The sequence below is a fragment of the Calonectris borealis genome, chromosome 21 (assembly GCF_964195595.1).
Source record: "Calonectris borealis chromosome 21, bCalBor7.hap1.2, whole genome shotgun sequence".
NCBI lineage: Eukaryota > Metazoa > Chordata > Aves > Procellariiformes > Procellariidae > Calonectris > Calonectris borealis.
This window is the reverse complement of record NC_134332.1, coordinates 2,588,754-2,614,719: the sequence shown is the minus strand read 5'-3', so window position 1 is coordinate 2,614,719 and position 25,966 is coordinate 2,588,754. Positions and strand designations below refer to the sequence as shown.

At 49.7% G+C, this 25,966-nt stretch overlaps 1 protein-coding gene and 1 long non-coding RNA gene across 2 annotated transcripts; one reads left to right on the top strand and one right to left on the bottom strand.

Moving 5' to 3' along the window:
* Positions 1–163: 163 nt before the first annotated feature.
* On the top strand, positions 164–1,898 carry LOC142091312 (uncharacterized). Its single transcript, XR_012676751.1, has 2 exons — positions 164–636; positions 783–1,898. It is a non-coding gene; the product is annotated as an uncharacterized LOC142091312 (long non-coding RNA).
* Positions 1,671–18,979, bottom strand: URM1 (ubiquitin related modifier 1). Its single transcript, XM_075170368.1, has 5 exons — positions 18,871–18,979; positions 15,994–16,064; positions 3,707–3,788; positions 2,651–2,699; positions 1,671–1,924 (listed from the first exon to the last, which is right to left on the bottom strand). Exons 1-5 carry the CDS (start codon positions 18,903–18,905, stop codon positions 1,856–1,858), a joined length of 306 nt encoding a protein of 101 aa, XP_075026469.1. The 5' UTR covers positions 18,906–18,979; the 3' UTR covers positions 1,671–1,855.
* Between the last annotated feature and the right edge of the window lie 6,987 nt (positions 18,980–25,966).

The window sequence follows — 25,966 nt, the reverse complement described above, 5'->3', positions numbered from 1 at the left end:
AGCCAGCTCCTACCGTCACCTGGAATCCCCCTCCACTCCCCAGGCCCAGCAAAGCTTACGGCCGTGAACTCAGGACAGAGAAGAGCCTTTGGCCCGTCCGCGTCATTTACAAACGGCACAAGCTGGACTCGAGTCGCTGCGGCTGGATTTGGAAAAGGCTGAATATCGGTTCGTTACCAGCAGTGGGCTTGAAGCTAGGGTTTCTCAGATGCAGCAGCATCGTGGTCCGTGGGTGCTTTTAGTTACACAGGTTGTGGTGGGGTAAACGTGAGAGAGGAGTCACCGGAGAAGTCAGACGGGGGAATTACTCTTTGGCACTCCCTCCACGTCAGACAGAGTAACTCCTCTGTCAGGCGCAGGACGGGAAAGGCTCCCTGTACGGAGCACTCACGGTGTCAGGCCAGGCTGCCCGAGCAGGGCTGGTGCACTGCGCTGCTCACCGCCTCCCGGCTCCTCCTCGGCAGCTCCCGGAGACCGAGGACAGGGCGAGCGGTATGTGGTGCAGATCAGCTCCGAGACGTGCACCGATTGAGCTTACGGCACCGGCAAGCCCTCTGCCCCGGGAGAGCCGCTGCTCAGGCAGGAGCGCTGCCGCCGGGGACCACCGCGTGCTGCTGGAGCCGTGCCGAAACGCAGGTGAGCAGGGCAGGGGGGAGTGCAGGAAGGACAATCCTGGTCGGACACTTCTAGAAGCTCGCGCAGCACGTTTCAGACCTGTTGGCACCAATGCTATCCTCTCTGATCCCTTCCCTTTGCTCTTGCCGTGGCCTCCCGGCTGGCAGGCGGGCCAGTCCGTCTGTCCGAGGAAACTTCTGGAAACCGAACAGCATCCATGCCCTAGCAGAGCCGCGCACACCCACTTCCGCTGCGCTCACAGGACTTCCTCAGGGTGCGCAGTAAGAAGCCTCCCCCTCCCACCGACGGAAAGGGTTAAAAGCCACTGACTCCGCTCCTTAACTGTTCATCTCCAGCCCCAGCCCTTCCCCGGCCAGGCTGCAGCAAGGCAGCTCCCCACCGCTGCCCACCTGCAGAACGCAAGGGAGGCTGATCAATTCTGTCCCTCGTGGTGACAGAAAGATAATTTGCTGCCCTTATCACTCCGTGCTGCCTCAGGCCGGGCACGGGTTTGTTTCCCCTCCAACCAAATGGTTATAAATTGACATTGTTGGTGGGCTAGTACTTCACCCTGCCTCAGCACAGGTATGAAAGAGGCATAAGGCATCAGAAAAACAAAACAAAACAAGCCTATTTCTCTCCTATTTCTCACAAATAAATATCACAACAAGTGGAAAGCCACTACAGAGGGCTCTGAAGCTGTAATGTCTGCCACCTCAGAGAAAAACTAGTAAAGACACCTTGTTTCCTTGCACTTCATGTCTCGCCCTTCCCGTGGCTCATGCACAGACTGTACCAACACTAAGTATTGTGTTAAAAGAATCCCGGTTCCCAGGACCAAGGCAGAGGCACCCCAGCCTTGCCCCTAAGCAGGTACAACTCCCCCAGAACGCCTCATTGCCTGCGAAGACACACCATCCTACTCGAGGTTCAGCATCCCTCTTCCTCCCGTCACAGAAGGACAAAGTCGCACACGCTGCAGGGGCTCTCTGCTCGTTAGGGTACCTGGAAGCGCAGTCAGGAGAGGTGAAATGAGGACCAAAAGATGGATGCTGTTGTGGTGAACAGTAGGCCGCATGCTGGCGGGGCTTTATTTGGGTGTCTAGTAACAAATGAACGCAGTGGGAAGATGCAGAGACCGGGCACAGGCAGTTCAAGAGGGGTTTGGGTGGGTTTAGGTTTTTGTTTGGGTTTTTTTGCCCAGGGATTTGGATTTACATCCTCTTGTTTTTCCAGGAGTTCACCCGCCATGCAATGTCGAGATGAAATGCACATTATCCTGGTCCTGGAGTTTATAATCCAGCTCACCCTGCAGGCCAAGAAAAAAAAAAGAAAAATGGTTTAAATGTCATTTCCAAATACTAGCTGCAAAGAGAAAACAGCTCATAAAAAGATGGTGAGTGTTAGGGAGAGCAGAAGGGGACAGACTGATGTTTTCATCCTAACAGAAGCAGAGGTGAGAGATCAGACAAGGAGCTGACATTCATTACCCCACACCGCTTTCTGGACCAGGGTTTTGACAGAACAAGTGGTTGCCTGAGGCAGGAAAATAGTTAGGGGCTGTTTGTTGTCTGAGCACAACAGTGGGCTGAAAAGGGAAAATATTTACCAGTTGCTTGTTTGGGCAGAAATCTCCCCAGAGCTGCCTTCACCTGCTACCGCCCCACCTTACTCGAGCGAAGGGGGTCTGCCTGGGGCTGTGAAGCTGCCCGGTACCCACTAAGTTGTTCCCCCACGCCTGGGGGAGACCGGCTAGCAGCCAGAGATGCGAAGCCCGTTGCCAGAGGCCAGGAAATACGGGTGATCTCTCTTCAGACACTGGCTGGCTGATGAGACTCAGCAGGTTAGAGAAAGGCTCCAGGCTTCTGAACCGCCACAGTACAATACAGGGAGAGAGATCCCAGCCTGCCCCTTCCCCCTCAAATACGAGATGCTTCGCTTGGGGCAAGAATCAGAAATAGCTTCTCTGAGAGCAACCACAGAACAGACAGAGCAACATTTTCAACAAAGAAAGTCAAACCGAAGGAGTACAGACCATTAGTTCCCAGTCTGCGTCGTTGATGAGCACCAAAATCCCTGGCCTCCTGCAGAACAGAGAGAAATAATTAGGATACAGGGCTGCTAGAAAGCTTCACAAATAGTTAAGAACAAGGGATGTTACAGCACAGATCACAAACTGACTGCCTACAAAGCCAAAGAGAAAAGGAATCCTAGCACAGAGGTGGAAACAGGTATAGTCTGTGCCCTTTCTAGATCAAATAAAGGGGAGGCAGAAGCAATCCCAGAGCTCATTTGAATCAAAATGCACCATTCCTGAGGATGCTCCGAGATGACTACATTTCCGTAAGATGTAGAAAAGCCAGGTAATTAAAACCCACGCACTACAGTCGAGCGCAGAGAGCTCGATGTGAAGGTAGGGAAAGCTATTCCGGTGCCGCTACCAAAGGCAGTAAACACCCAGGATCCACTCTGAGCCCCTGATTACAGGCAAAGGGATTCCCCCTCTTTGATCTTCAGTGTCCTGCAATTGTCTCTCCTGTTACCAGGGGACCTGGCACACGCTTCAGCTCACAAAGATCCGTGACGAATGTTAAACACCCCCAGCGCCACCCCGCAGTCAGGGATGGCTTGCACAGCTCACTCTGCTCCATTTCTCTTGGCTTTTTTTTTTTTCCCCTCCACGAGGTTGGCCCCGTTTTGACAATAAAAATATATTTCCCAGAAGAAATATTTGTTGGCATTTCTCCGAGTGACTGCTTCAGTCCCAGTGATGTCAGCAGGGAACGGACAGACCTGCTAAAACTCCTGGAATTGAGGATACATGCGCTACGCTGCTCCACGTGACAACGGAGAGAAAGTATATGTGGCCCTGCTTCACATTTAAGGTTTAAAGATGTGGGGTGAGGGCTGTAAAAGCTGCTCTCCGTGGAACAGTGCGAGGTGTAGTGTGGGACATCTCCCATTATCACTTTAGCAAATCCCATATTTTCATGGTCATTAACTTGCTTCTTGCAACCAACAGGAAAAACGTATCCCAAACCATGGGGATCAACAGAGAAACACAAGGACGATTCATAACAGCTGTACTTACACAGATTCCCCTTGCATAAATAATTCTGGTCGTTCTTTCAACAGATTCTGTTTGATCCACTTTAGCAGGTTTCTGATATCCCCTGAAAGGAGAAAGGACAGCAGTTTACAAACTAGCTGACGGCTCCTAGCTGATGCCAGAACACAGTGATTGTTTATCCACAAAAGAGCAGATGAGGAACATGCAGGATGGATGGGGATAGCTGCAAACCTCCAGTCCGAGGAACCACCTAACAGGATTGTCCCTTACCAGCATCTAAGAGGCAGCCCTGCCTCAAGGGAGCTCAGAGCTCAGGGTTCTGCCCTAAACCCCGCGGTTTGGCAGAAGAGGTTTCCCGCAGAAAACGCATCCCACAAAGAATGAATGCAGTTCATGCTGAAGTGCCGATCCAGCAGGAGACTGCAGATGTTCAGATTTCTTTAACACATCCCATGTCCTGTGCGTTCCGTTATCACCTAACAAATTGATGTTTAACTCTCTGTGTGTTTAATTAGATTTAAAAAGTCCAAACGAGCAAGCCTAAGAACCTGAAAGGAGTAAAGGTAGACACTAGCGATACCAAAACCAGCACAAACTCTTGGAGATGTGAGTCCTGGGGCACAAACGTGTACATAACCATGCATGAAACACGCACACAGGCACTGGCCACACTAGTTGTATTTTGGACACTTGCAATATCCCTCGGCACCACACCTGCTGTCGTGGCATGTTCCCCATGCCGTGCCTGCTCCCTCCCTCTACACTTTATGCTTATAGCTTCTTTATTAAAGCTCAGCCTTTATCTTTCCATTTCAGTAGGTGACAGGAAGGATTTGTCTTCATGTAAAAGGAGGAGGAGACACTGCTGGCGGGTTTTTATAGTATCAATTTTACTTTGTGAGGCAAAAACAATTTCTTTAGTGATAGCATCAGTTAATTTCCTATTGGAGAGGTGAGAAGCGACAGAGGGGGGGAATAATCCGTTACAGGGTTTAGAGAAGCTGACAAATTGCGATGCGGAGTTCTCCTGCATTTGCCTCTATATTTCACCATTCCACAAACCACTTCATCATTCTGAATCCACAATCAGTTATTCTCCTGGGGCTCCTTTAAACAGCCCTTTGAAAGCCCCGAAAGAGTTTTGTTTGCTTTCGAGGCGTGAGGAAGCTTTTCGGAGGCACAAATCCACCGGTGAGGGCTGGAGCCCCGCTCACAGGATGGGACGGCAGGATGGGTTTCCACATCTCCCTTATGTGTGGTATGCTCGCCGTAGTCATGGGGAACCTTTCTGCACACACCTCTCCGAGCTAAAATCAAACTCTGCGTACGATTCCCCATGTGTTTGCTTCACAACCAGCAAAAATAAATGCACTTGTAGTGGCTCAACTCAACCCCAGGATTTTACGGGATCGTGGATGCTACCCAAAGCAGAGCTGGGATTCTTCCAAATAACGTTACCCCCATCACTTCTGTCACACCAAGGATGAACAGCCCTGGCGTAGGCAGGTGCACATCAACTAGGCGATGGGGACATGTCCATCTGCAGCAGATGGGGGCCTCTTTTCCCAGGGAAAGGGGGAGGGGGATGATCTGAGATTCTCTCTGTTCCCCCCCTGGTTTCCCAGGGCATCGGTGCCTCTGGATGACAGCCTGCCCCCCGGCACACCAGTCCCACCGCGGGGCTGCCCAGAGCACGACAGGTATTGCTGCCTCCGAGCGCTGGATCACTCTGACCAGGGCAAAAAGAGATGCTTTGTCCCTTAAAACTGCCTGGTGAGCTGGATCACCTCTCTGGGGCTGACCCACGACTCCCTTGTAATGATACATAGTTAAGAGCACAAAATAGACCATTTTCTGCCGCTTTCCTAGCAACGTGCACCGGGGATGGCGAGTGCCGCTCAGAAGGTTTATATATACCACGCCGGTTGGTCAGCCGCCAGAACAAGAGTTAACTATATTTGCCTTCCCCTGAAAAATGCCGCTGCAACGTAAAGCCCTCAGGATCTCACACCCAAATGGCTCCTGCTCTCCATCACCAAGAAATGAAAGCCGGAGAGGAAGAAAGATGGAGAGGCGCCTTCAGGAGAAGGAGGGGGGAGAGCAAAGGGGACACCAGCCCCACCGCAGCAACGCCCGCGAGCTGTTTCATATTTATGCACTTGCGGCAGGGCACACAACAATGAGCTGTGCCATATACCATTCTCCTTGCATGGAATAAGCAGCCCTTTCCTCTGGGACCTTTCAGGAGAGATCATTTAAACAGAAACACACTGCACCAGCTGGATAAAAGACAGCCACCTAGAAGCAGCCTGGACGAAGGGGCGAGAAGACTGATTTATTTGAGGCTGAGCTGGAAGACTCCCTCACCCCTACTCCTTCCATAATAAATGTTATTTTCAGCCCCACCTGAGCCTACATTCATTTACTCCTCCCCAGAAGTCACGTATACATGTACTGGAGAATTTAGACAGTAGGAAAAAAATCTGATACCCCTGTGCATGCCTGGAGCTTCCCCACTCCAAACATCAATGAAAATTAAGACCCCTTCTCTGCAGCCAACCTTAAGATGTAATACTTTCGGCTGCTTTCTCAGCATTGAATTTTTTCCCCCACCTTCATGTCTCTACGTTCTGTACAGCAATATTACTAGAACAAATCAATTGTAAAGGATGAAAAATGACCAGAGCCACACCAAAACCATCTCCCACAAGTAAGATATTGAAAAGGAACAAGATTACTTCCATTGCAAGTGGTCTGGGGAGAAGCCATCTTGCAGCTCCGTGCCTCAAATAGCAGTCTTGATCAATAGCTCAGGACTCTGCATGTTATCATGATGGAAATAATAAGAGGTAAATTATAGCACAACCGCTTATCTCTTACAGTTGACATACGTAGCATTCCTAAGACATTTTCTTTCTGATACTATGCTACGGGTCTAACAGGTTTCCAGCTCCCTGGGCTGAGGATTTGCTATGCAAACAGCAGGTCCTCTACAAATGACATAGAAGGAGAGAAAAAAATTTCAACCTGGTCAGGCACCACATCTGCTGACAAGTTAAACCGTCACTACGACGCAGCAATTTTACACTCGTGTTCGTTCTCAAGTTGGCCGCCATCACAAAACAGATGCATTTGCTCTTTGCAGGAGCAGAGTTGTACTAGACGCGCTGCCATTTGGCTGCAAAAGCAACCATGCATTTTGGCCCAGGAGTAAGGTTCAGGTGAGAGCTGAGACAATACAGCATTTTGCTCCCACATCACCAACTCAAGTCCAGCTCATCCCAGTAATTATATATTTTTACCATTGCTGCACGGTCTCAGTGAAATTCTTTTGGTAGCCTACTCCATTTCATTCACAGCAAACAAAGACCCACACCAAAAATCCACTCTAATTATTGTTAACTGTCCTCACCATTGGCAGCATCAGCAGAGAAGCCAGAGCGAACCGGCCAAGGAAGCTGAAATATTCTCAAACTGCAAAGGAGGGACTGAAGCACATGGTAGGAAATCCCCGTCTCATTTGTATACAGAGACAGCTTCTGTTGCCTGTGCTAACAGCACATCAAACCTCTCCAAATTCTCAGGAAAAATAATCTAAAGTTAATTAAAAAAAAAAGAAAAACCGACAAACGTTTGAGAAAACTGCTTAGTTCAAGTGCACAGATGGGAGCTCAAATCCACAATACATGCATAAAACAAATCACCCAGCGAAACACACAGCTCAGGAAAACGAAGTGTGTGCTTGGAGTGACACAAAGTCATTGGCTTGTCACGCAAGCGGACAGGATGCAAAAACTGCAGCGAGCGTGCATACAAAAACCCAAAAGCGTCGGCTCATTTTCAGCCCAGCTGCATCATAAACACTCCTGGTTGTGCAGACAGAACTGCACAGTCTGCTCAGTCCTCCTGCATATCCTCCAAGGCCTGATCTTTTGCATTACCCCAACTGTTCCTTGACAAAAAATCTGCTGAGCTTCCTCTGCAAGGGAAATGCATCTAGGACTCCATTTTAGCACTGCCTGGAACAACAGCCCAGGTTCATTTGCACCCTCAAAACCAGGGCAGAAATCCATAGATCTTTCCCAGCTCAATAAAACCTCCTGGGCCTGACAGATTCATCAGTGATAAGTCAGCAAAGGGGGCACTTGCTGTGTGCAGAGAGAAAGCAGGTGCCTCAAATAAGAAACACCAAGCTGGGTGTTGCACTAGAAGGATCTCTCAGAACTGGTAAATGTGCAGAAATGCAGAAGGGTTTTCCTCAACTGCAGCAGCAGTTGACACGGACACGCAACTCTTGGCTCCCAGGGAGCTGCATAGGTCGCTGGCAGATTCACACAATCACATACAATGACCAGACACCTCCGTGTCCCCTGCCTTAACATCCACATACAAACCTGCACAAAGCAGACAGTGCCTCGAAGGGCACCCAGAGGGTGTAATTACACCCATATTCTTGCCTTGGCTGCGGAACTGGGAGCTTATTTCAGGGAAATAGGGGAACCCTATAAAGGCCAAACCATGGAAAATTCCCTTCTGGTCCGTAATAAATAAGATATATGCAGCACTGGTCACTAAGGGGTCAGTGCTGCAAGAGCACTGCGCTTTCCCGGGCCGCCTTGCGGATACCTCCCTGTGGGGTACCATTTCTTTGACCCAGAATAAGATCATTTATCATACTGACCATGGCTGAGCTCCAATTTGCTGAGGTCACTAACTCTGGACGAGCGCCGCTCCACCCACATTCTCAGCCACCGGCCTGTAACCATGACAAAGCCCCTTCCCTGCCGCTCCTCTGCCATTATTCCCCCTGCCTGCATGGAAATGTATGGAAAGACAATTTGTATCTCCCTTTTCCCACCTAACCAGCTTGTTTTTAAAATAGACCAGCTCCCGATACCTGCCGCCCCTCCAGGTGAATGCCTTCTCTCTGCTTTTGAACCCGACGGCCCTCCAGGAATCTGCTCTCTAAAAGAGCTTGTTACAAAACCTGACCTAAGGGATCCTTCAGACTCCTCCAGCCTTCCATCTGATATGCAAATCATTCGCTGAAGCAGACGATGGTGTGCCATAAACCGCAGAAGAAGACCTGGAATAGCTGATATAAATGGAGTCACAGGCAAATAGGTTCGGTACTACGCAGAGTGAGCAGCAAGGCAAAATTTTGCAGCAAGAGCAAAATCCATTTTCTCTGACAAGCGCACAAGCCAATCCTGCCACGCACTGGAGTGGGCAGTGATTTAAGTACTAGGGAAAAAATTAGGGGGTAACTACAGCCAGACACAAGAGAATCCCAACCGTTGCTCTCATCTGTTCTTGTCTGCTACAGATAAACGTTAAGGTCTTGGCTTCTGCAATTTTTAATTGTGTTATGACATCTTTTTCTCACTTCTCAGCTAGAAGAGCTACGCTCTTCTCATTTTCTTGTGTCCACTCAAGGGGAAGGGATCACAGGAGTCTTTCACAGCCCTCCTGTTAACAGCGAAGACTCGGATCCCAGCCATCACTCAGCAATTCTCAGCCCCGAGATTTTAATCACAACGCTCATGAACTGGAGAGGAGCTGCTTGGGATCTTCCACTCCCTGGTAGGAGAACACAAGTTCAAGGGATCTCCAATCCCACTCGCTAGCCAGCAGCAAGTCTCCAGATCCATCAGCTCCCAAAAAAGCAGCTCCGAGCTGATCCTCAGGGTAAACCTAATCCCTACTCATTTCCAAAGTCAGAGCATCTAATCCCGTAACACCCAACACTATTGTCACTTCAGGCTCCCAAATAAATGCCAGCGCACCAAACTGTCTCTTTTAATTAGGATCACAGATCACTAGTGCTGGCCTAGGGTCTTGCCTCTCGTTCAAAATTGTCAAAGGAAGAAACCCAGAGAGCCTCAAAAACTATCGCACCAGCACTGAAGTGCCAGATTGGGAATCACAGACATTAAAAATAACATCTTGTTAACAGGTCCTGTGATTTTATCCCTCTGCCAGTGCAGTATTAAGCTTAACAAATGACCATCCCAAGCCTCGTCCGCTCTGATTTTAAGATGCTTGAGCAATGTAGACCTGCTACCAGACCCCAAGGAGACTGTGCCATGGTCTAATAGTTTTGCAGTCAGGAATCTTCTGCTAATGCACCAAACTCCCATTTCTTCATCCCTCCCTATCAATCTATGCTAGATGATATTGCGTCATCCTGGCTATAATCTGTCCTTCCCAGTGATAAAGGAGATATCCCACCTCATCACTTTTCCATTCATTTCTCCTGCTTAACCTTGAATGTTGCTGGTTAATTTTTTTAAGCTGCTCAGGAAGACAATTCAGAGAATGCATTACTAACCACAGGCATAAAGCTTAGCCGAAACGCATCAAACTGAAATTTCCCCTCTCCTATTTTCCCAGCTTCTGGGTTTTGCATGCGTGCACACGCACCGAAGGTTAAAAAGGAAAACCTTATCGCTATTACAAGAGACTACACAGAGCTGATGTGAGACCCCAGACCACAGAGGAAGGTGGCTGCTCCTGCCAGCGTGCAGAGGGATTCCCCGGCAGCCTGGCACTGCCCTGCACGCAGCCAGCCTGGCCGAGGGAATCCCCTGGGCTGGGCTCTCCCTGGCACTGCCAGCTGGATCAGAAAGCGCCTTGAAGTCAACTCCTTGCCCCCCTCCCAGCCTGGCTGGTGGCTGGTGTCCCCTCTGGCTGCTGGATGAGTCAGTGTCTCAGCTCGGCTCAGGAACTGCCATGATTTTATTCCTCTAAATACAGAAATCATGCAGAGTCCAGTCCTCGCCTCTCACTTTCGGGCTCAGATCTGCTTTGCTATTATTAGACTTTCATATACGGCAAGCACCATTAAACCGATTCCTGTCCACCCAACCCAGCCACCCCCACAGATACTGCAAGCCCCTCAGTCTTACTTGAAAGGGGAAAAGAAAGGGCCAGTGAGATGATCAGGGTGGAGGAGAGGGGGGGTAAGATTTACAAGTGAATGGAGGTAAGAATGGAGCAGTTTGTGGGATAAAGGGGCTGCAGAGGGAGCTTTACAGATGTGCAGAGGGACGGCGGCTCATTGTTTAATTAAGCAGAAAGTGGCTCTTTTGAAAAGCAATTTTGCACAGGAGCTCTGAGCTCAGCAAACAACTCCTGCGAGTGAGGGCAGGAGGAGAAAGGAACAGCTGGCCCGGAGCCGTGTGAACCGCATGCTAAGCGGTTTAAAGGGCCCGGATCCTCCTCCCCAGCCCTGCTCCACTGCCACCCTCTGAACAGTGCTGTCAGCACAGCAAATCCCACCGAGAGAAAAGAGAGAGCAGAGGGGGGGGGCTGGCACAGAAAGGTTATCCTGCTAGGTGTCCGCACTGCAACACAGCGGCTGGGAAGAAGGGTGGAACAGCCAGGCTTTGTTATCCCAGGGATTTGGTCACACACAAGAGCTGGTTTCTCGGTGCCTGGGAAGTTCCTACCACAATGAGTTGGGATGAGCTGATCCGGTAACGCGACTCCGTGGCCTCCCGGGAGAGTGCTGGGACTGCTCCTGCGAGGGTGCGCGTTTGTCTCCCCGTTCCCTCTAAAGGACTCGTTCCTTGCGCAGAAGCGACGCGTGGCCTCGCTGGGACAGCGGCACGCAGCCGCTGCGCTGAGCCCCGCACCAGGGCTGCAAACGTGGCAGGGACCGCTCGATCGCAGCGGCGGTGGCAGCCCTGCAGCATCACGCTGGGCTCCCGGCGCTGCAAACGCGGCTGCTCACACCGATTGCTAGAAAGAGCAGCCAGGATCCAGGGCTGAGCTGGTCCAGCCTGAGGTCCCACCCTGGGTAACCCACCGAGTCCCCTCTCCTTGCCAGCAAATACATAATCACCTGCCTAAGAGAGATGCACAAGCAGGGGAATAATCCCAAAGTCCTTTGAGACCTGCGAGTACCATACACTGTGGTTAAAAAGATTTGACTGCCCGAAATTCCATAGAGCTATGTGGGTTTTTTTATCATTCTTCTAATAAGTCTCCGCATTACCAAATATATTTTTATTCCTTCTTCGGAGCAAGTTTTAAAATGTTAGGAATAATAAACAGAGCAATAAAAGCATTCCAGAATATTAATAACTTAACTACAACGTACTATCTAGCAATAGCACAGGGCATTTACAGACAACCGATGCCAACTGCATCTTGATTTTACACGTTGTTTTGGCATAGCACCCCAGTCAACTCTGAACACACGCCATGCTGTATTTTTTAAGCCACTCTGCCTGTTACACAGGTCTGATCTCTTGAGATCTCCAGGCTCTTTTCTGAGAAGATGAATGCTCCCAACTCCCCGGCAGTCCTCCATGCTGTGCAGAACAAGGCCCCTGGAAAGCAAAGCTCTCAAGGAGCAGACCATGCTCTTCTCAACGGGGATTTAATATACGCAGCACTTGGCAGATTATTTTAATTTTCCCTCTAAAAAACATCTGATTAGCAACAGGCTTTTCCCCTGGGGTTTTGGTAAAAGGAAACCACAAACAATTACCAAAACACACTGATTAAAAATTTATCCTTCCAGACTTGTAAGTGCCAGAACACTCAGTGAATTCTTGATTACCCCAGAAGGTCCAAGCGATCACTGCTGAAACTGGTCACTGCTGCTCCAAGAACACAAGTCCCATCACTGAAACCACAGGAGAAGTTGGAATTCGAAGACCTGAACCTGCAGCTGAGCAGCCTGCAGCACAACTGCCAGAGACTTTACAAACAGCCCCAATCTCCGGATACAACATCCAGTAGAGAGCACAGCAGAGGGGTTTTGTAAACACTCTTCATCAGCATGACGCTGCTGAGCTAAACCTGAAATGACTACAAGGGTTAAACAATGCCAGTGATTTCCTACCCTTCCAACAGCGTCCATGCAATTCGCGTGGCCACAGACAAATCCACCACTGTGAGTCCCAGCGAGATGGAGGAAGGAGCTCCGGCATCACTTGCAGAGCAGTCATACAATGATCTATTTGATTACTGAAGCACTTGGTTAAATTACTGTGGCTTGTTTCAGGAGGAGGCTGCCAAATACATTTTCAGTTTTTAATTTAGGGTTTCTCTCTTTTATGCTCCATTGTCTCTAATAGCCTCTTAGATGCTTGAAAATAAAGTTGATTTCCCTGCCAATTTAATCCTCTCTCCATGTGACAAATATCGTTATTCCCCCAGCTGCTTTCTCCCCCACACACTGTTTTTATGCAGAATAAGCCAACAGGGCATTAATGCCTTTAGATCCTCTAACAGCATTATCAATGAGATCACCAAAATAGCCGGTAATTTGGGACAAGATTCTTCTTTAACTCGAGGTCATCTTTCCGCAACAGCTCTAAAAGATTACACAGTCCTGCACAAAGTGTGGCTTATGTAAATCTGCCTGCCTATACAGATATATCACACCTTTTTAAGTTCCTACTTGGCAGCAACTTCAACATGGAGGCTAAGACAGCTCCGCTTTGAAAATAAAGAATTGCTATTTTACTGACCTTAGGATACAAAAAGCCTCTTGGATAATAAAAATAGGTCCTGCCACACAGCTGTATCCCTCGTGGCTTGCTCTTGTCCCATTTGCAGCTTCCTTCCTCCTGCCTTTCCTAATCCCTCCGGGAGCCCATCTCCAGGCAGAGATGGGACAGAGGATCAAATCTTCTTGAAAAAGTTAACTGGATCTGGAACCCACCTACTTTGCACCTAGTGCCTGTTACCAGGAAAAAGGAAATGACCACACAATAATTTGTTCAAACAACATTATTATCATTCAGAGAACACTGCCCTTGTCAACTATGGAGCACAGCTTGTTTTATTGACATAAATATTTGTAGGTATTTCTTCATATAATTTTCCACCTCCTCTCACCTCTAGGATATATATAAAAATGCCTAAACAATTAAAATATAGCTGGACCCAATGTCCCAGAGAGAAGCAGCTGCTCTGCAAAAAGGAGGACAAAGACAAAAATAACCTAGAAAGAAAGGAAGAGTGGGTAAGAGAGGCCAAAATGGCCAAAAATAAGCTTGACGGCTAATGAAATCAGGGTTAATGAAAACAGGGTTAGAAGTGTAGGTCTTCAAGCAGTGTTCATACTACAGATCTTTCCTCAGCGTATTAAGTGATGGACATACGGGGTAAGGTAAGCAACAGGATGCACCGAGTAGAACTGAGCTGTTTTATTTCTCTAATCATTGTAATTCTGGCTGCATGAGGGCAGTAGGGAACATACCACATGTATCTTTATTTACCCAGAGATAGGTGAATTAAACTTTCTTAATGTGAATGAGGAAAATACAAGGCGTTAGGAATAATATAAAATTACAAGAATTTACCAAATTTCTTATTCACATGTTTCTGATCCGTTTCTACTGATTCCTCACTTCTACAACATAATTCTCATCCAGAAATATTATGAGGGGTGTCTCCAGCGATCCCTTACTGTCAGACATTAACCGCACGTCTGCATACCCATTCCCTGTGCTGGGTGTAAATGTCACTATAGCAGAAGCCTCACAATTCAGTGTCTGCTCCTCAGCTGCTGCAATCCACAACCTGCCCAAAAACTGAAACCTCCCTGTCACTCAATGCACAAGAAAACAGCAGGCTGCAAAGCCGGGGAGCTGGCAAGTGGGCACACTGTCCATTCTGCCACTCTTGTTACAGGGATAGCAGCATCTGAAAAACAAGGCAGCGTGAAAAGCTGGGAGCAATAACATGTTAGATGAATCTGGAATGGATCACTGGAGATCATGAGTTTGAACCCGGAGACTGAGCCAGATCTTCAGGGAAAGATTTATCCTTTAGGATAAAACCAGCTCCTAGCAAAGTGTATAGAAGTCTTCCCAGCAACTTCAAGTGGGAATGGATTAGGCCACATACAACTGCACCGCTGACAACCATCGGGCTAGAAGAATCATTCGTTGATATTACTCCCCCCCTTCCCCTGGCAGAAATAAACATCTCTTGTAATAACCCCTTCTTCTTGAGCATCTGATCATGGTTTGAACACCACCAATGTGGTGGATATCAGGGGGTATTTTAAATGTACAGAACACTGAAGAAAATGATGCTCTAGCCCCTAAGTTTATAAACCAAGTAAATGAGTGTTTTGGCATTTCTTTACTATCTTCCATTTAAGGATCTTAAGTGCTTTAACAGTGCTGGAATTTAATGCTGAACTCTCTTGTGATACATTAAAGTATCACTACTACTTCACTAGCAACAGGGGAAAGCTAAGCAACATGACTAAACTCACAAAGCAAATCAGCATCAGGTCATGTTTCTGGATCCCTAGTCCCTGTCCTTAACCACAAGATAACACACTATTCCAGTGCTCCTATTATATTTGAATTACACGTACTTATGTCCAAGCATCAAAAGCGCTTCTACCAATCTCTAATTACTTCCAGGCACAGCAAGAAGATTTCAGGCCTGAACGTTCACAGCACAGATTATGGTATTAGCCGTTCATGAGATATTAGTTGGTAACATTCTCTGATGCTTTGTATTCTTTTGGTTTATAATCCCACTCTCAAATAGCATAAAGCATTGCTATCTAGCTGGAAGAATTCAAAACATACCTGTGGCAAAATTACGTTGCAACTGAAGTATGCACACACATAAGGAGAAACAAGAGAGTTAGTGCAGCACTTCTCAGTATTGATATTCCAAATCACAAACCAGAGATTATGGCTGTTTATCACTGGGACACTCAAGCCTTTAGCTTAACAGCATCCTATTTTTTATTGTAGGGAATGCTATAGGCAGGATGTCCAGCATCATATTCAAGCATTAGCTTTGCCATTTTCAACCGCATAGTTAATGTAAAATGATTACATATACTTGAAAGTCAAATGAGTAGATAAAATACATTAATGTTACATTGCTATACACACACCCACGTATCTATACACTACATACATACGCACACGTATATATACGCCTCTTGGAAACCTTAGAACAGGCAAGGAAAAACAAGGGAGAGAGGAGGTTATTGGTGGTTTCAAGTATCACACAAGACAAATGTAGACATGATGGAAACATTCAGAAGCTGTTGCCTATCCAGGAGGAGGGAGGCAAAAGTCTTAAGGAAGGACTCAATTCACAACGCTTACAGGACAGGAAAGATGCTCAGATTATTTCTGCTTGGTATTTACTTTGAAGACTAACCGTTGCCAAGCTATCTGATCCACAGCATGTCTGAAAGTGCTTTTAAAAGACATTAATTCTTGTTGCCAACTAATGAAACTGCTGTACAAACCAGCTTTGTTTCATTTGTTGTCATTCTTTCAAGTTATCCAACAGGTTCTGATACTCACAAGGCTCTGGTTGACAGGGCAAAGTCACCTGATGCTTTTTGACACCATCGAACAAGAGTTCTGCACCACCTCTGAAATAAAAACAATGAACCACTGAGATTTTGCTTTATTGTCAAAAGGAAGACAGTACAAAAGAGGCGATTTACATAGATGCCACAACAGAGAAAACAAATGACACAGACTATATTTAGCACAGGATTCTCTTTGTGTTTTTTTCCTCTCGCAAACCACAAGTTCGTAGGGGAAGTTGCCATCTCCCATCACCAACACATACAGGAGGCTCCGTCGCGGGCCAGAACCCCACGGTGCCAGGCATCGTCCCAACAGAACAGGAAGATGGCTCCCATCCCAACGCGCTTACAAACTGCCGTGCCGCGTCTAGCCTAATGCCTTCCCTCTCCCTTCAGCTATCGGCATTGCTTCAATTCAAACAATATTACAGCCACCACACAACATCCAACATCGCTCGTCCCTAACACCTTTTAGCCAGAAGTCTCAAGGCGTTTCACAAAACGTGAAAAATCATAGCATCCTTCTGGAATAAATATTCCCCCAGTTTTCCCTTGTGAACAGAGAGAGGAAATGACTCACACGAGGTTACACAGCAAGTCAGCTGCAGAGCCAGCAGCCCTTGAGTCCTGGCAACCCTTTCTTGATCTACTTACTACAAAGCGTTCCCTCTCGGAGGGACTTACTGGGAGAAGCAAGCAGAGCAAGCGATGATGGTGGCAAGTTAAAGGAAAAATAAATAAATAAATGCACAATCTTCCTCCACTGAACAAACCTGATTAACACCCCTCTTCTGATATTCAGAAAGTTCTGGGGGACTAGCCTCAGATAACTAAGTGATGGCCTCTGCAAGCACAAGAGATCAAGCGTGAGCAAAATACGCAGAGGCTGGCATGTACAGGAGCTGGTCCTCACACCTGAAGAAAAAGGGATTTAAATTGGGTCCAGGTACCTAATCTCCTTAGGCTCTTAGAAAAAATAATTAATTTTTGTAACTGCAACTTACAAGCCTCAGCAAGCTCCTCACCTGTACTCCTTTTCTGGAAAAAGAACAATTGTGAAAATCTTGAACTTTAAAAACATAAATCAGTTTTCCTGATGTTGTGAGGCCACAGACCAAACTCAGTCTTTGAAAATTATAAAACTTTATTGTGTGAGTAGGGAGATGGATAATAAACATGAATGCTACTTTAAGATATGGGACACAGAAGCAGGCAGTGTGAGGTCTTGACTCTAGGCTGAACAGGATGGCCAAAGTTTTAACAATTAGGAAACTTAAAAAACTCAACTCACTTGATACTCAACTGAGGTAGAAAAATGACCAACCCGTTTTCAAAGGGCATATAATTGTGGCAAAATCTTCTTCCAACTTAAATGTAGATTACTTTAGAAAAATTCTCTTATGAAGTTACTTTCTGGAAACTTATTGGTGCCTCACATCTCTTGGAAACCAACACAATAAAGAGAAGTATTTAAAATAAATAATTGCCACCTAAATATCAACAAAGATACATCCAGGCGTTACTAAGTTCCTTTAAATTCAATATCTAAAATGCCACACGAGGTTTTCTTGGCTCTGCAATGGAAGAGCACAACAGAACCCTTGTTATGCCCTCGGCAGCATTACTTATATGCAGCAACTCTCCTAAAGAGCACTCTGTTGGTGTTCTTCCACCAGCTTACAAAAAATAGTTATCCGAAAATTGAAGCAGCGATTATTAACATGAGCTGAGATTCATGCGAGAGAACAAGTCACAGCAATTATATGAAAAACATTTTTTTATGTAATGAAAACAAGGTCACGCTTTGTTACAGCGGGAAATGTAGATTGCAAGATAAGGTCCTTCTGTAATGCGCTAGCTGTGGGGAACTCAGCTGTGATTTGTACATAGAGAGCTCATTTATGCATTTCCAAGGGAAGCAAAAATGCATCTCACTCTTCTGGGAAAATTAGGAGAGTTACTGCAGCTGGAAGTGGGAAACACTGAGGAAAGGATTCTTAAGGAGAAGGGTATTTAAAGGGTTATGGCATTTCTATGTTCGTGAAAGGGTGGGAAAAAGCAAATAAATAGTAGCCTTTTAGCTTCTGCTAAAAGGAGGCTTTAATAAAATAATACAAGTATTTCCACAGATATGCACAGACTTCCACTGCAAACACTTTAACTTCCCAGCGCCAGAGCGTTAGCAACGCAGACACTACAGCAACGAAGACCTGAAAACCGAAATGCTACAAAGCGAGAACCCGGCTGTTTTACACTGAACTGAAATAACTGAAGCGCAAAGCAAAGCGAGTGCGCATGTACACACACATAAAAACACACATATATATACCTGTAGAGAGAAAAAAAGCCGAAAAACGAGTGGAAGGTTTTTATAAGTAATTTTAATAATTTAAAAAAAAAAAGGTTAAAAGGGGAGAAAGGAAAGGACTTGTACAAGACGCTCACAGAGACGCCAGCGAGGCCACGCCGCGCCTCGGCGCAGGAGGGCATGGCAGGGCGGCGGCAGCCCGGCCCCCGCCCCGCGCTACCGGGGCAGCACTGAGGGGGCCAGGGCCGCACCGCAGCGCTGCGGGAAACAGGCCCGGCGGGGCCCGGCCCCTCCCGGCGGTGCCTGACACCCCGGCCTGGTTCCCGGGGGGCGGCTGCGCCCGCCAGCCCGGGCCGCAGCCCCGAGGCCCCGTGACAGCAGCGGCACCCGGGCCCAGACGAGCTCGTAGCGGCCCCCCAGGCCGCGCGCAACAGCCGCTCCGCCTCAGGGCCGCAGCCGCCTCGGCGAGGGGCCCAGCCCGGCCCTACCCTCCGCCCGGGTCCCCGGCCCCCGCTGCGGCCCCCAGGCCCCGCCGCCGCCGCCGCCGCCCGCGCTCACCCGAACTCCACCTGCAGCGACACGGGCGCCGCCATCTTGGCGGCGGCGGGCGGGAGGGGAAGGCGCGCGCGGGCCGCGCCGGAAGTGCCGCGCCGGCTTCCGGCCGCACCGCGTTGCCAGGCAACGGCGGGAAGGAGGGGCGGCCGTGGGCTGGCGGCCGCGGCCTCGCAAGGCCCCGCGGGGCGCCCCGGGGTGCCTCGGGGTCCGGCTGCGGCCCGCGGCGAAGGTGGTGCGGGCGGGCTGCGCGCCGGGGTGGTTGGCCTGGCCCAGGGAAGCTTCCAGGGAAGCGGAGCTTCCTCAGTGCCGGGGCCCAACGGCCGGGCGCACGCTCTCCTCAGGGCTGCTGGAAGGGAGACCCGTTCCTCCAGAGGTGCGCGCTAGGCTCTTATGCCAGGAGATGTTATTTTAAAATACCTATTTCTGCATTAAGTTCACATTTTGCTATACACAGAGCCCTTTTTCACACGTTGAGAATGCTTCAGCTGCGCTAAGGCAAGGAGTTGCAGCGGTTTTCCAGTGGCGAAGCCAATCTGCTGCCTCGCAGTTAATTTGAATTTTTAGTGGGGAAGCAGAAATAGCCAGGCCGGGTGAGACTAACGACCGCTCCTGTCACACCGTGGAAGATATGCTTCTGTGCCTCAGAAAAGGCGGCGGTTCAGCATCCCCTTCTGCTCGGGGCAGCCTCTCCCTGCGAGCACATCCCTGCGGCACCGGGCACCTTCCAGCACCGCGTTAAACAACGCGGCTCACATCTGTCGCCTGTTTGTTTTCTCCTCCCGTCCCCAGAGGGAGAAGCGTGTACGCGGGCGGGATGCAGCCATGGCGGTGACAGCTGGGCTGTGCAACGGCGCAGGCTCTTCTCCCCCACAACATGGAGGTGCACTGGGCAACACTGGTGGAGAAACTGCAGCCCCTTAATCCTCCCTCCACTCAGCAGAGGGTTTGGATTTAAAAAAGACATGTATGCGTGCACGCATGCACATAGAAATGTAATATATACGCATATACATGGTGCATTATGTGTATGGGGCATAAATTTACGCAGACAGATTGCTCTTCGTTTATGCTAACTGGGGTCAGAGTATGCCTAACCCCGAGAGCAGAAGGTGGTGGTGTTTGTAATGGCCTTTTGTTCTCGGAGGAGATCATTCTCCGGGCTGGGCCCCAGGAAAGGCCGGTCCCCAGCGCAGATGAACGCTGCTGTCGCTGCTGGGGTTACGTGATGGCAGAGACGTGAAGCTGTTGACCGTGGTCTTCATCCAAAAATTCCAGCTGGATTTTAAATATCTCTAAATCCCAAGGCTTTTGGGTATCTCAGAGATACAGCCCAGGATGTTGAACCGATCGTATGGGAAACTGGCTGAGGAAAGAAGCCTTAGACAAAAATCTTACTTCTATACACTTCAGAAATGACTGAAGCACTCTGGTATACAGAGGATCTGGTAATCTGGACTCCAGATCAGTGTTTGCGGTTATGGTTTTATATGAGCTATTCTTCTTGCTTCCAGAAATCATTTATGAAGCCAATAATAGGAGAACTGGCTCCTAAAAGAATCTCGATTCCTGAGTTATAGAAATACAACAAAATATTACAGGTTTAGTGTTAGTACTTCCCCGGAAAAGCAAAAAGAAATTAAAAAGAAAGAGAACAGTAATCATAAATACCAATTTGGCTCATTCAAGCATTCAAAGCTGGTTACTGTTAAGAATTGCCCTGGAAATACAGTCAGCGAGCACAGGAGATATGATATGGGAGACGTTTTTATGGACGTGGTGCGCTTGGGAAGAGGAGCGAGCCCCGTCTCCGTGCTGGGTGCTGAAATCAGAGAATCACAAATTCTCTGGCATATGCTTGGGAATGGGGACAGCAAGCACGTAATCTCCTCGAGAAAGTATAATGCTGACATTGTTATTTCTGAAGTGCTGTAAACATAGATGGTAGTTGATGAACAGGTAATAAAAAGCAAAACTAGAGAAAGACAAGGCTCCTGCCTTGAACGTGTACCCCGGGGTTCAGTTTGCTGGCACACGCTGTCTCTCGTTCAAACTCAGGGATGTTTTACTTAAGGAGCTTTACTTAAGCTAAACCTCTTTTTTTATTCCCAATTTTCCATGCCTGATCCCTCACTTGGTCCCAGGTCTGGAACGGCGCTGGGCAGGACCAGGCGTCCCCAGGTAGCTGTGGTGTTCACCCCGGTTATGGGGGCAAGAGGCAGCCGACCGGAGCGTTCTGGCTGCACCCGCCTTTCCCCTCCCGCAAAGTCAACTGCGCCAAACAAAAGAACAGGTTGGAAATTGAGGGTTTAATTTCTAGCAATAAAGAGGGTTTAATTTCTTTTGTCTCAATCCTGGCTTTTTTTTTTCCTGCTGTTTGCACGCTTTTTCTCTCCCCCCGAGTGCAGAAGGGGCATACCTCCATCCCTCCACCGAGGGTTTATTCTGGAGGAAACGGTTTAGGTCACCATCACGTTTTACAGGGAAACATAGTTCATAAATACCGCGGGGCCTGGCGCTACGACGAAACATTTTATCAGAGAGCCCCGAACTGACGATTCAATTATTTTTCAATAAAACATCAGGGGAATGCGCAAACAGCTGCTCGCATCCTTCCACACAGCAAGTCAAACTTCAAGGGGAACAATAGCTGGCGAAAGGGGAGCCATCGCAGAGGCGGTAACAATGGGTTTCCTTACTCGGGGCTTTGTTTGATTTCCCCGTCTCAGTTTTGAACTCCCTCCGCCGGAGAAAGGCGAGGGGGTAGGACGGGGAGAGGGGGAAGCAGGCAGAGGGGAAGGAGGGTCAGTGGGAGTTAAAGCCTTTTGCAGCCTTTCTCTCCCATTCATGTGGTAATTGGGTGTCAAGCAGAGATCAGTAAGATGGAGCCCGGCCTCTGTGCCCGGGTTAAACTGCAGCAGAAAGAAAGCGGGAGCTGAACCGATGGAGGCCTGAATGTCATTAGGGCGGGAGGAAGCGCCTCTCCCCCAGGAGCCCTTCTGCTGGGGTGCTGGGCTGGGGGGGCCGCTTCCCATTCAGGGCATCCCTGAAAGCGGCCAGACAAAGCGGGAGGGCGACCGAACAATGCCGCACCCCCGGCTCTACCTTCAATAGGGAGCTCTAAACAGGCGTTTAACCTTCAGAATAGCTGAAAGTGATACTCAAAGCTGGCGAGGTGGCTCGCCCGCCGCTGTTAGCCTCTTCCTGCGGCCGAGCCGGAGGCCACTTGGATGGCCGGAGGCGAGGAGGGAGGCTCTCGCTGCCCTCACTTCCTCGGCCCCGTTGGCACAGCGCCGGGGGTGTGCAGGGCCTCGTGCGGGTCGTGGGAGGTGTCACCTCCAGGGCAGGATCAGACCCCGACTCCTGCTTGGGCTGGCGAGATGCTGGCATCCCTGGGGAGAGCTGCTCAGCACCCTCGAGGATGGGGCTAGAGGAAGGCAGGGCCATACCGAGGAGGGGGATGTGGCATGAAGGGGTCATACCCCACTTCACAAGCTGGGAATATTTGGCGAGGGATCCAGGGAGATCGGGGCGACGACCGCCCTTCCGAGCAGGGGGATGTCCTGGCCTCTGACAGTCACCATCGCCTGTGATTCCCAGGGTTGCCAGCCTGTACTGCATGACCCCAACTGCCCAAAGCTCTCCCAGAGCCTGGCCTGGCCTCATTTGTGCCTATAGGTGGGATTTTTAATTAACCAGGGGAAAAGAGGGTCAAACCCCGGGTTATTTTGAAAGGTGGGCTTTGCCACTGAAATGGGCCAGGCTCGAAAAGCGTAGAGCAGGACCTGTTCCCTGCTCCCCGAGCCTCACCCTGCTGCACAGCCCAGCCATCCCGTGCTGTTCAGGAGCTAAGCAGCAAACAGCCCTAAAGACATTTGCTTCCTTAGTGAAGCCTTTCTGCTTGAAGGAGGAAAGCTGCCATCCCTTCCCTGCTACACGCAGGATGATGAGACGCAAGCGCTCCCCACAGACTATCATTTTGATTGAATCCCCTGCAACACAGCGCCTTCAAACTGGAGGGGGAAAAGCCATCCCTGGCCCTGCTCCTGGTTACACTGGAACCACTCAGGGGAATCGCGTATTTCCATTTCTAAAGAGTGCACCAAAGGATAGGCCCTTCTTTAGTCCAGAATATTTCCCTGACGCTGCTTAAAGGCAAAGCTAGCTCGCCAGCGTGCGGAGGAGCGGGTGGCTGTCATTGTTTGGGAAGACTCCAGCACGCCGAGTGGCGGGAGGAGGCTGGAGAGATGCGGCGCTAAAGATTGTCAGAGACTTTCTCAGCAGCCTGCAAAGAATTTCACCCAGAAAGGTCCTGAGCAGCCTGCAAAGCCCCCACCTGCACTTAGGCTAAAATACGCTCCAGTTTTGCACAGCAAGCATGGCCTGGCTGAGCTGGACCTAGAGCTGGAAAGACATGCTGATCAGAGAGAAAGCTGCAGCATTATTTTTCTTAATATTATTGTCACTGTCCAGGATGCAGGGTCTGGGAGAAGCAGTCATGTCCATGGTGAAAAGTACATTTGTTTTGTAAAGCTCTTTGGCTTTGCTTAAATTAAAACCCAGGAAAGGATTTTAATGTTTTCTTAACCTCACGCAAACAGCTTTTTAAGTATTTTAATTAAAAAAGAATAATACCTCATACTTCATATATAGTACTTTTATCCACATACAGGTGTTGAGCCAGACTTTAGTTTATTGATCAAAGGAGAGAGATGGGACTCACAAGGCGTCTCTAATCATAGAAAGAAGATTCAATTAGCTTCCTCCTTAAAATTGCACAAATAAAAAGAAATTAAGAAAAACAGACTATGATTAAGCACTGGCTGCTTCTTTCCGAACACGTCTCTGCTGGAAGTGTTTTGTCCCAGCATTGATCCCAGGCTCAGTAGCGCACTTGCACTTGTATTCCTGGGCTGAGAGCTTCAGGGACACTTGCACCTAGGCTTCATTTTTCCAGAAGAGCTGGGACTTTAAAAAGGCCCCGGGATCTCAACCCAAAGCTGACAGCCAGCGGATAAACCCTAACTGGTGTAGCTGGGTTTTGCAGGGAGTCTCGAAGCATTGCCAAGGACGAAAAAACCCTCCTCAGTAAGGACAACCATGACCAAAATGGTCTGAGAATTGTCCCCAGCCACCAGATCTCCAGCGGGGACTAGAGCCACTACTTTTAATCCTCCCAACGCCGCAGCGGTGTCAGCATCACCAGGCAGGGTGGATCCTTACAGCGTAACTCACAGCTACAAAGACACCTTCGGGGGGCTCTCCTCTCCCTGGGAAACCCAGCACGGAAGCATGCGTACGTAGTACGTGCATGCCCCAGCCCTCTGGCACAGCACCGCGCTCCGTCGGTACCGCCGAGCTCTGCAGGTCCCCTCTATCGAAGGCCTGTGGATCAGAGCCCCCCGTGCGGTTTGCTGAGCTGTTTCCCCGTCATTCAGCACCTCCTGTCTCCCCAGAACAGGAGCTCTCACCCTGGGGGGGCCCCATCCTGCTCCTCTTGCCTGCACCCTGCAACTACGACCTTCCTCCCCCTCGAAGCCGGCCGGGAACGCAGGGCTCGGGGTGAGCTCCCTGCTATGCTCTGGCCAGGTCCCAGCCCCTCGGTTGTGTCGGCACCAGCAAGGGCTAAATCCTGCTCCTTGCACGGGCCTCGGCTGTGCCTATAATCGCCATCCATCTCCAAAACCCAACAATACAAGCCGGTCTCCACTTGGATGGGCTTAGTTGCAAATTAGTAACAGCCATACTTCCATAGCTATTTGCATCTGCGTTTAGCAGGCAGTGCGCTGCGTGCAGAATTTGCTTGGCTTTTTTAACCTAACCTGCTCTCAGACAGATGGAAACACGGCGCTGAGCCTTTCCCCGCAGCCCCTCTTCCTTCAGAGCGGCTTTGTGTGCAGGGCAGCATGGCCATCTCTTCCGGGAAGGGAGAGCAGCGCTCCCGGACCTCCTTCAAACCATCCATCTCCACCAACGACCCGCAGGGCTGACTTTAGGGAGGCCAAGCTTTCACTCGTTCCCTTTAGCAGAGGGCTGGGTGAGGCCAGGGGGTTTGGGTCGCTGCCCGCCACCCGCCTGGCACAACGGGGTGACCTCAGTGCTGCCGAAGTCTCCGCCAGGCACAGGCTCCTGAGCGCAGGGGGACGCCAGCGCCTGGGATTGGCCTCGCACCCACCACGATCGCCTGTACCCGAAACTTCCTCTCCACCTCAGACAGGGCCTGACCTGTCCCCTGCGTGGGTAACCCCACTGCACCCCCCTACCGCTTCCCAGTGCTCTGAACCCTCTGGGGGGGCTGTGAGACCCCAGGGGAGCCCCTAAGAGGTCCCCCCTGAGGTGAGACGTTTGCCGAGCCCAGCCCGCCCTCCACCGGCGGCTGCGAGAGGAACAGCGTCCAAAAGTGAGACCGGAGCATCTGCAGAGGTGGCAGCCATCGCTGCACACCCTGCACCAGCCCCCCGAGGCCGGGGGACACCCCCAAGCCCCTAAATACAAACCCCCGCAGGCAAAGCCACCTCATTTGAAGGCTGAGCCCTGCGGGCACTGCAGGGCTGTGGGGATGAGGCCTGTTTTCCACCGAGCTGGGGGGCTGCTTCGGGACAGAGGCTGTCCCAGGAGCCGAGCCCTGGCAGGAGCAGTGTCGGACCACTGCGCTCCTCTGCCACCGCGCTCCTCCCGTCCTCGTCCCCACCTGGAGTTGTCTGCAGAGGCCAGATGCAGCTTCGAGCTGGGCTTTGCCCAGAGTCACTGTGTCCAGGGGACTGAATAAGCCAAAAGCTTTAATTTTAGTTTGAGATGCTGGAGAAGCCATCAATTTGAGCCTGAAGGTGCATCTGGTATATAATGGATGCAAATTTCCCATGGTGTGTCTCGCCAGGCAACACGCCTCACCCAGGCTCATGCAAGACATTTCTCCCTGGTACCCGCATACCATGAAGGAGCTGGTCTCTCCTGTCCCCAGGGTTGGATGCAGAGGGTCTAAAAGATGGTTCTGGCAGTAAGGGAAGGGGAATGGGTACCAAAAAACTTGTCTTCAAGGACAGAAATGAGCTGGAAGGTTAAGCGTGGCCAAACATGGAGAGAAGCAGCAGGAAGAGGAAAG

Bases quoted from the DNA above. Each gene is read 5' to 3' on its own strand.
- URM1 (XM_075170368.1), bottom strand. From the start codon at position 18,905: ATGGCGGCGCCCGTGTCGCTGCAGGTGGAGTTCGG. The intron at 16,065-18,870 runs GTGAGCGCGGGC...TTTTTATTTCAG, and splicing joins TCGCTGCAGGTGGAGTTCGG to AGGTGGTGCAGAACTCTTGT. The intron at 2,700-3,706 runs GTAAGTACAGCT...TCTGTTCTGCAG, and splicing joins TTTATGCAAGGGGAATCTGT to GAGGCCAGGGATTTTGGTGC.